An 11,447-nucleotide genomic window follows, 5' to 3' on the forward strand; every position below is an offset into this window, starting at 1 on the left:
AAAAATAAAATAAAATAAATATTTTTATACAAATACATTTTTTATATTTATTTGATATTAATTTTTTTAAATACAAAAAAATTATATTTTTATGAGTACTTTTCTTTATAACGTGGAATATAAATATGTATCCCCTTTCAGTATTCAAAATAAAACTCCGTATCCTTAATGAATCATAAACCGGTGGTTTATTTAAAAGAAAAATTCAAAGTATATTGAACGAAACAAAAAGTTGATCGAGTGAATATTATAAACTAATCAGTCACACAGTGACAAAACAAAAAGTGGTGCACTATTGCCAAAATCTACGGACTTGAATCCCGGCGTGGTGAACAGTGATGATAGATTCCAGAAGTACATTGTCATCGTGCTGATCCAACGTTATTGACAGAGGTTTGTGTTGACACACAAATGGAACTGAAACTACTCCTAACGGTTTTATTGATTCGGTCTGCAACTGTTGCGGCTGATTACGTTCGACCTCCGCCTCGAAAAGCTTTGCATCTTCCATGGCATTCTCAACCCTCCTCTTATCCTCAACAAGTCAGACTCTTCATCACTCTGTATTCTTCTATTAAATCAGTTTTTTTATATACCCTTTTGCTTATGGCTGATCAATACCACTCTTTTCCATTCTTTGTTTTCTTGTGCTTTTGGTTCAGAATCTGGGTTTTTGCAAGGAAAAAATAAGAAAGATTAACATGGGTGTATTTCATTTTTATTTCAAAACTGTTATTAACTTTGAACATGCAAGTAAACAATGTTCAACCAAGAAGATCACACTTAAAACTGGGTGGAATGGACTTGTGTCTTTTAAGTATGATCTCGGTTTTAAGTTTTGTAGATGTAATAAAATTAGTTGGAATGAGAGACTCCCGCAACCCAACTAGATTTTTGGATAAAGATTAGTCACTGAGAAATCTAATGGATAATCTATACTAGTACAATGTTTAGCGGACGAAAAGGTTGTTCCGAAAGTTGGTGCAGAGTCCCGAAAGTTGTTGCAGAGTGGTGCCACATGGCTGTGTAGAATTGGGATATAGGTTGAATAAGACGAAAATAAGAGAAGAATGAGACAAAGCATCTAAGTGTTCGTGTTTTTAGGATTTTAGACCACTTGTTTTGGATAGAATTTCCAAAACATAATAGTATTTTGATGAGAGATTAATTGGTGAGTAGTTTGAAGTTGTTGCAGAAAATAGTTTTTAATCTCATAAAAACGGACCCTAAGTGTTTATGTTTCTGGTGTGTCTTAATTTAGAATGGTTTTCCTTTACTTTGTGAATTACATAAATGAATGAGGTATTTCAAAGTTCGTCCTCATTGAGCACAATTCTTTGTTCTTACACGGTTTCGGCCCTGCTACTGTAATGCTTTCTTTGATATTTTTTCCCTTAGGGATTTTATGTAATAGAAATTGTGATATACGGAGAGATTGAAGTGAAATTCAGTGAAGCACCACTTCTTTGATTTGTGACTACTTGGTTGAGGTCCATGACATTAGACTAATTGATTAGCAGCATTTTATGATTGGAGTCATATTTGATCTTGATTGTTATGATGAAAATTTCTTTGGGAGGTTGGCACTGCAATGTGGATGGTATTCAATTTGCACCCTCAATATGTTTGTGATTATACTCCTCATTAAAACAGGTGTCTTAAGTGGTGAGAAATCATTATATGATGTCTGTTTGTAGTGATCGTTTGTTTGTTGTAATGCTTGTACTCTGCAAAACGCTTTCATTGAATGTTTCTTATTTGAATTTAAACTGCCCTCCTTTATTTTGGTGAATTCTATGTTAATTGTTGAACTACTCAATTAGTATCAGTTGATTCAGATTCTTATCATCAAAGTTTATATTCCAGGTACACATTTCTTTAGCAGGAGACCAGCACATGAGAGTTACTTGGATTACTGATGATAATTCTGCACCTTCAATTGTAGAATATGGAACACTGCCAGGGCAATATGGCTCTGTAGCTGAAGGAGAGACCACCTCGTACAGTTATGTGTTCTATAACTCAGGAAAGATACACCATGCCGTTATTGGTCCTTTAGAACATGATTCTGTGTACTATTATAGATGTGGTGGACAAGGTCCCGAGTTCCAGCTCAGAACTCCTCCAGCTCAACTTCCAATCACTTTTGCTGTGGCTGGGGATTTGGGTCAAACTGAATGGACTAAATCAACATTGGATCACATTGACCAATGTAAGTATAATGTTCATCTACTTCCAGGAGACCTAGCATATGCTGATTACATCCAGCATCGATGGGACTCCTTTGGTAGGCTAGTGCAGCCACTTGCTAGTGCAAGACCATGGATGGTAACACAAGGGAACCATGAAGTAGAAAGCATACCTTTGTTAAAGGATGGGTTTGTGTCCTATAATTCCAGATGGAAAATGCCATTTAAGGAAAGCGGATCAAATTCAAATCTCTTTTATTCATTTGAAGTTGCAGGTGCTCACATTATCATGCTTGGGTCCTATACAGATTATGATGAATACTCTGAACAATATAGATGGCTTAAGGTTTGTTGGTTTCTCTAACTGATTAGTGGTTACTATATTCTGACAAGTCTTGCTTTATCTATTGCCACCATTAAGTAGTAAGTGCTTGGAGAGAATAAATGTGGATAACGAAAGCTTCTTCTGTGCTAGGTTTTCATTTTCTAGTTTTTGGTTTTAGTCTACACTTTTAATGAAAAGCATTCTCAGCAATGGTTAGAAGCACAGTATGATTTTTTATTATTAGGAATGACATGTATCATATCCACAGGGGAAAACTAAATTTGATCTGTGACAGTCTTGGACTCTTGGGATATTTAACTCATGATTCATCATGGCCATGTAGAAGAATTCTTGCTTTGGAATTTTAGACTGTTGGTTTTCATTTTTTTTTCCAATGAGAATATGTCATTAATATATGAGTTGGATAAGATTGCTTTCGGTTCCTGTATTCTTCATGCCTTAATATGTTATATTACTTTTCAACTGTCACAATGTCCTTGTTTTTTATTGTTCTTTATTTATCTTGTTACAGATTTTCCAAATGAAGTCAATTGATCCATATATGTCTTGTCATCAGTCACAAGACTAAATATTCGTTTAAAAAGCAATGACTAGCATCTGTATTTCTTCCATCCTGTTGCCTTGAAATCTCTCAATGGAATTATGAAGAAATTAAAAACACAATTGCTTCTTCCTTTCTCGATTTCATTTTTTACTGCTTACACTCGAGCATGAAGCCTAATGTAGAGCACACTGATGTTAAAAGTACGTGGTAACAGAGGCATGCATTGTATTTTCACATGGCTTTGGCAAAATAACCTACTTAAAAATGATAAGGCTTCATAAAACCAACATTGGGGTCATGTCTTTAACTCAGATATTGGAGATCTTAAGTATTGTGAATTTAAATATCCTCCATTATGCATAGTTGAATATTTCAATGTATATCTATGAAGAGAAGGAAAGATTTAGACGATAAAGTCATTCTTGGTGTTCTGCTGATATTCTTGTGACATTATATTATAATAAACATTTCCAGAGATTTTACATTTTTACTTGAAATATGTTTATGTACACAGGCCTAATGTTCTTGTCAATAATCTGTAGGAAAATCTTTCAAAGGTGGACAGGAAAAGGACACCTTGGTTGCTTGTGTTATTTCATGTGCCGTGGTATAATAGTAACACTGCTCATCAAGGTGAAGGCGCTGATATGATGGCAGCTATGGAGCCATTACTCAATGCTGCTAGCGTCGATTTAGTTCTTGCTGGTCATGTGCATGCTTATGAACGCTCGGTATGCCTACAGAGTTTTGTTTCTTTTAAGTTTGATTGTATTAGGATTTTAAACTGTGCTTGTCTTGTTGGCAGAAACGTGTATACAATGGAAGAGTTGACCCTTGTGGTTCAGTCCATATAACCATTGGTGATGGAGGAAACAAAGAAGGCTTAGCTCATAGGTAAGTTTGATTCAGCATAAACCAAATATATCTTTCTCTTGACCATTTGTTATTTCAAAAAATCTATGTAAACTCAATTTGTCAAAACACAACTTGCATGCTGCTTGTATATAACTTGTGTCATTCTTACGATTTTTGTGGTCACGTCACCTTATTGTTTGTTGACAGATATATAAATCCACAGCCAATATGGTCAGAATTCCGTGAAGCCAGTTTTGGTCACGGCGAGCTAAAGATTGTAAACTCTACCCATGCTTTCTGGAGTTGGCACAGGAATGACGATGATGAGCCGGTAAAATCTGACGATATCTGGATAACCTCTTTGATCAGCTCAGGATGTGTTGATCAGAAGAGAAATGAACTCAGGAATAAACTTATGACTCCTTAAAATCCCCTGGTCTTGTTATTCCTCAACAACAGATTAGCAAGTGTTTGGTCTTGAATGCAAATCATGAAGCAATGCCTCATATTAGTACTGGCACAGTAGCAACTTGATTGGTTTGACCTTGTTTATTCGAGGGAGTGAGTAAACTGTGATATTTCAGTTCTTGTCTTTACATCTTTCCCTGTATTTAGTCTAAGTGCATATTCTATTGTCTTTACACCTTTCCCTGTATTGCTTGCATTTTCTATTGTATTTACTATAAAATACATGGTTTAGAATTACATATAAAAATAGCTTGGGCTTTTTTCACTCTATCTGTAGCACAATGCTGGTGTTTGTTATGGGAAAATATAAAACTTTTAATATTTTGGATCATGAAGAATGTTGGCTAGAACCTTTTCATATTGAAAACTGGCCAAGATTGTGATATCCAAAAAGGGAATGAACCTGTGTTTTGCATTTGGGAAGTTGATGAAACTTTTGTCCATGGATAAGTTCAAGCAGTATTTTAAAACTGATAACCAGAGATTAATTTGTGCTTGTGGAGCATGGAAAGTTGGTGAAGTTTCTTATGTATAATGCTCTTTTGAGAACTAAATATGCTTTATGATAAGGAAAGGAGTGTGTTGCTGAAAAAACCTGAATTCACGATAACCAAATCAGGCCAAACTGTTAAGATCACTAATTATGACAGTAAGTTTCTGCACTCCATCAAGTTCTTTTTAACACCACTTTTTCTTTCCAAATCGTTTGGAATGTTAAATGACATAAATTAATAGCTTTTGGATTAGCCAATCCATAAAGTAAAATAAAAAGCAAACATTTGGGATGTATGAAGAAGCATTTAAGTTGAGAGTATGTTTGTTACAATAAAAAAATAAAATGAAATATTACATATTAAAAATGAATATATAAGAATTTGTAAGAAATTGATTTTAGAAACTAAAATATGAATTTTTGGAGACTAACCTCAAACCTAATATATGTAAAGTGTAACCAATCATGCTGTTTAAAGGATGAAGAGACCAATATAAAGAAATTGATCCTATGAGCAACCTAGAAATATTCTGATCATATAATTATATTTGAAAAATAGATTACCAAGACATTTAACTAAAATTATTGGAACTTAAAGATCAAAGGCACTGCAAATAAGAACTCTCAGAAGATTAATTAATGTATATATGTAGTGTCTTCATAATTTGAGATTGAGAATTTTATACCTATATACATATATGTTTAGCTGTACTTCTTGCTACTAAACTATCATTACATTATGAATGTATTGTTCATGTCTTGTCTCATTTTATCATTAAGTTTATCAATTTTCATAAATTTAACCAAATGCTTATTCTTTGTATAACTTAATGTTTTGGTGTGCTGTCAAAAATAACCTTTAGAATTATCCATGTCAAAAATATTTTAGGTATAATTTTATGATTAATATTTTTATTATTAATATATATATATATATATATATATATATATATATATATATATATATATATATATATATATATATATATATAAACACCGATGGATTACTTCAAAGTTTCAAAACGCAATTCATGTTCATCGTGTTTTCCATACTCCTATATTATATCACGTTAACAATTATATCAAAAAAATTATAAGGACAGGTGTGTTATAAACCACGTATGTAGTATAAAAATTAACAAGAGAGTACTTTATTGAATAGCAAAAAAAAAAGGCTTATATAAGTCAGTATGTAACATCCCGATTATATAATAACGAATATTATATAATAAAGACGTCAACATACCAATATAGAGAACAGTCGGAGTATGACGTGTAATTAAATGTGAAATTACAGTTATCCAGAAATAAAAGAAACTGAAAATTTAAACTTGAACAGTTGAAAGGATTAAACACTACAAGTGTTCAATCAGGAAATTCCTAAGAAGACTACTCCGCAACATCCGTAACCTCCAGCTCTTGCTCCAAGGGAATCTCCGCGACAACATCTGCTCCCATCCAAGTGGATGATCATCGCCAAAGAAACATACACAAGCAATACAAACAAGCAAGGGTGAGCTAGATATAAAAAGCATGTTATATAATCTCACACGACATGAAAAAGTCATCCAAACATGGTAAATCGACATCACAAGAGTTGTTACTTTATACCCCAACTTGTTACTTTATAGACCGACTCGTCCGGACTAGAATGATTACCGAGCTATGGCGGGTTATGCACTCGTGGTGGCCTCTACTGCTTTCCAAAGCCATTGCCAAGGGGTTCCACCCTACCACCCTCACGAGGTTAGTCCGTTCCGCGCCCTGGAGCATACTGGAAGCCTCCAAGACTAGGACCTCCTGCTACTCCTCACCACATGGATCAATCCTCTCTACTTGAGAATGAAAAACCATTGGAGCGTCAGGAAAACCCCCAAGACTGAGCTACCATGCAATCATTCTGTACACCCCCAAATCACCACCATGTATCCTCTCCTTGAGGATCATGGAATTACGTCCACGAATCATATTGTTACATTGAAACTTAACCCAAGTCATGAATAACCAGATACCACCATATTATCACAGTAAATCCAACATACCTCATACATTCACATACTTCTCACGTAAATCACATCACAGTATATATATTCCAAACATTGAGCACAATCAATTCAACCCAGAACAACAGCAAAGTAAACTTAGAACCGAATACAATTGGCCGAACACTATTCACCACACACTATTCACCGAACGCTATTTGAACGGACGCTAAAGATCAAGCATAATCAGGCCGAACGCTACAAACCGAACACCATATTAGGTTGAACACTATTTGACCGAACGCTAAAACCGAGCACCATTAAACACTATTCGGCCGAACGCTAACACCAAACACCACACTGAAATCGGATATTGGCTGAACGAACGTTAAGATCAATCTCTTAGACTTGACACTATAACACCAAACGTTATTAAACCGAACGCTATTTGAACGAACGATCAAATATCAAGCCTAGTCCTAACACTACCTTTGACAAGTACTCCCTGAGAATTAACATCATCAAGATCGGTCGTTCCATACGAACGATCACTACGAGACAGAACACTATAGGAACGAACGCTAGGGTCGAAAGTCATTTAACCGAATACTAAAAGGACAAATGTTAGAGTCTCGGCCGAACACCTAGATCATTTTGCCGCACACCTATAGTGCTGGCCGAACGTCTGGATCCCTGGCCGAATGATTACAACTTAACCGAACAATATTAAATCAAAACCTGACCGAATGGTACTAAATCCATTCTGACCGTGCGGTACTAAATCAAATCCTGAGGGTACTAATTTTATTCGAACCCTACAATTTCTAATACACCAGAAACGTTCAAGACCGAATGCTCCAATCATTAATACGCCAAAACCGAACGCTTGATCGAACGCTTACTAATACACCAAAACCGAACGCTAAAGATCCAAACTTAATAATATCAACTTAAGGCCGAATGTTCAAGATTAAACTTACGAATATCAATTTAAAACCGAACGCTCACTACGAAGGATCACTGTAGAATAACATCATCAATTGGTACAGGATCAACACCTAATCGAACGGTGCTAAAAATCAATACTTAACCGATCAACAGAAACTAACTATCGAACGCTCATTTAATCACTAATACCCCAAAACTGATCGTTCGAGATCCAAAACTTAAGAATAAGCAACTTAAGACTGAACGCTTATTAATCCACCAAAACCGAACGTTCAAGATTCAAAACTAAGAATCCATATTAAGGGCGAACGACTGCAATCACTAATACCCAATACCGAACGCTCAAGATCACTTCTTGTAAATACCAATTTAGGGACGAACGCTTACAATCCCTAGTTCACTAAGATCGAACGCTACAAGTTAAACCTGAGAGTACCTCCTCAAAACCGAACGCTATAGTTTACTCTTAGAATACCAGTTTAAAGCCTACGATCACTATTTCACGAAGACCGAAAGCTCAAGGTTGAAACCTATCAATTTAAGACCGAACGCTCAGGATCACCAGCTGAGACTACCAAATTAAAACCGATTGCTACTATCACTAATACATCAAAACCGACCGTTTAAGATCCAAACCTAAGAATTTAAGATTAATACCGACCGCTCATGTTTGAAACGTAAGAATACTACGTGAAGACCGAACGCTCATAATTGAAACCTCAGAATATCAATTTAAGAACAAACACTCAAGATTGAAACCTAAAATACCAAATTGAGAACGAACGCTCACAATCGTTAACCAACCAAGACTGAACGCTCGAGATTGCTTCATGAGAATACTAAATTAAGGACGAACGCCTAAATCACTAATTCACTTGAATTACTGTTTGGACGAATCTCAGCCATCCCCTTCCACTCCTTAGTGCCAAGCACACTATGAAGAGCTGATGATGAAGATTCCTGGTGGCTGGAGCACTTCCAGATGGAGAGACCCACCACTTACAGCTGCTGCCCTCTTGAAGCCTCTCCCCCACCACTTCAACCGAACGTGCAGCCGCCCATTTAAAGCCCTTCCCCACCACATCTTCTTTTTAAAAACGTGCGGCCCTTACACAGTACATCAAAATTGTTCTGCATAATTAACAATTATTGAAATAAAAATGGCACCTGTCTAGAAATAAAATCTACAACATACTAATGAGTAATTCTCCCTAATAAATAGAAGACTTATTTTAAACCCTAAGCTTAAAAATAACTAACATAACTAGTATAGTAAAAAGAAACGACACCGGTTACTTTTGTTTATAGGCAGCGGTTCTGCAACGAGGTAAAAAGGGTAAGTTTTTTTGTCTCGGTTATGAACCGAAGCAAAAGTGGGTAGGATTATGCCTCGGTTTTTAGGTAACTGAGGCAGTAACGTGTTTTGTTTTTTTATATTTTAGGCTTCGGTTATTAAGATGTCGAATTTCCGCATTCGTTCTCTATAACTCCGGTAGAATTTTGGAAGCTCGTTTGTGGTGTTACTGTCAACACCCAATTTCGTCCGGATTGACTATAATAGGTTTATTTTATTTTATGTTATTTTCTTTCATTTTTATTTTTAATTTATACTTTATTTTTACCTTCTTATTTATTTATTATTTTATTTTATGTTATTTTCTTTCATTTTTATTTTTAATTTATATTTTAATTTTACCTTCTTATTTATTTATTTATTTTATTACATATATACATATTAGTTACCTAATTTTATTTTGAAACGAAAGAGAAAAAAAAAAAAAAAAAAAAAAGGAAAAGAAAAAATAGGTCAACTCCATCCTGCAGCGTAAAACAACAGTATGCAAGGTTCAGAGAAAAAAGCAAAAAGTAGCGTATACTATTTACAAAAAAAAACGATGCTCAAAATGGACATTTACAAGGGCAGTAACAAAAGGCAGAGGCTCCTCTTCCCATAATTCCCTACTTACGACTGCAAGTATACATCAAAGGAGAATGTTTTTTTGAAAGCAAACTTCTGCCTACTGATGGCCGATACAGTGAACATCAAAGAAAGAAAAAAACAAAAGGGAAATCCCATGCCAGAAGATATCTCACAGGATGCAGGACAGAGAAGTTGGGGGTGGGCTTTTGAAAAGGTTTTTTTCATCACGGTCAAAAGAGAAAAAGGAGGGGAAAAAAGGAGGAGAAGCAACGAGTGTTGGAGGAACCTAGCAGTCCACTCCACTTCACTTTCCAGTGCCTGCAAGATCATTTTGGTTACTGAAGGAGAAGTTCGGCGGGGGAAGCAAAGGAGATTGAATCCAGTAAAGAAAAGGAGACTAAAACAAAAAGGAAAGTTTTATCTTCTCTTGAAGCTGCGAAGGTAATTCTTCAGACATTCAACCTCTTTTGGTCATGTTCGTTTATATGCTCTATGTATGTCTGCTTTATGCCTGCTGAAAGATGAATGAAATTGCGTTCAATCAATGCATATTGTTAACAATAACAAGACCCCTGTTCATTCGAACTGCACCCAAAATGCAGTTTCGGTGCCTGTAAATTTCATCTATTTTGTTAACAATAACAAATAGGCACATACCCCCAACATCAAAGCTTCAGTACCCATTAGCATCCAGAAAAACATGTAATAAAAAGCAAACAGAGACAGCATAGGTGTTTTCATATCAACTCTCATGAGAGAATAGAAAAGAGGAATAGTTTTTCTCTCCACTGGACCCTGCGCATGTCGGTCGCAGCTAGCTTCCACTTTAAGATCATCCTCCACCTGTATCAAACAGAATAAACAGACCAAATCACGGCTCCATCCTGCCAAGCACCAAAAATTTTGTCATCCTCAGCCTGTAACACAATCTATCAGATTTAGTCCACTCCCTCAAAGTTTCTATGTTACAACGTTCATCAGACTAATTCCAAAAAAGAAAAGAGGCCACCACTGTTTCAGACAAAACAGACACCCATCGTTCTTAATCTCAGAAGACAAGACATCCAAACTAATCAATAAATTTCATAGAGAATGAAAGAAGGAGAGTGGTGGCGCCGGTGAGGAAAGGAGCTCCGGCGAGGGCGGCGGGTCGCATCGCTGGTGCGACCCTGGTTCGTGGTCCGAGAGGGGGTGACTGGGTGGCGGCGTCTATGGTAGAAGAGAAGGAGAGGAGAAGCTTGGCGTGGCAACCGGCAGGATCTGCGGCGGCCACCGGCGCACTGGCGGCGGCCGGTCTTGGCGGAGGCGGTGGCGCATGTGTAGAGGAAGCAAACCCCTCCTTGGGTCATCGTCTCAGAAGCGAAGAGAGGGAGGGCGAAGGCGACGTCCTGGATGGCCGGATCGACGCGCGGCGGAGACGAAACTCTCCCTGGGTTGCCGATGGCGGAGAGAGCGGACGGGCTCGAGAGAGAAGCAGCGACACGCGGTGGTCGGTATGGCGAGGCAGCAGTGTGTGTGCGGAGATGACGACCCTTCACCGGAGTTTCTTGGCTGGAAGAAGAGAGATTTGGTTGTGTTTGTGGGAGATGGAAGAATGAAAATGGAAGAATGAAGAGAAGGGAAATGAACCCCTAATGTGCTGAAGATATTTTGGGCCAAAAAAAAATAAAACTAAAAGGAACTTTATCTGCACCCCGGTTT

At 36.8% G+C, this 11,447-nt stretch overlaps 1 protein-coding gene across 1 annotated transcript; it reads left to right on the plus strand.

Annotated features, from left to right (window-relative positions):
- The first annotated feature begins 249 nt into the window (after positions 1-249).
- On the plus strand, positions 250-4,667 carry LOC148190613 (purple acid phosphatase 18-like). Its single transcript, XM_088102756.1, has 5 exons — positions 250-543; positions 1,867-2,535; positions 3,622-3,810; positions 3,885-3,973; positions 4,142-4,667. The coding sequence occupies exons 1-5, from the start codon at positions 412-414 to the stop codon at positions 4,359-4,361; spliced, it is 1,299 nt and encodes a 432-aa protein (XP_087958882.1). The 5' UTR covers positions 250-411; the 3' UTR covers positions 4,362-4,667.
- The last annotated feature ends 6,780 nt before the right edge of the window (positions 4,668-11,447 follow it).

Source organism: Vigna umbellata, unplaced genomic scaffold, assembly GCF_029865625.1.
Source record: "Vigna umbellata cultivar VRB3 unplaced genomic scaffold, Vumbellata_1.0 scaffold_714, whole genome shotgun sequence".
Classification (NCBI taxonomy): Eukaryota; Viridiplantae; Streptophyta; class Magnoliopsida; order Fabales; family Fabaceae; genus Vigna; species Vigna umbellata.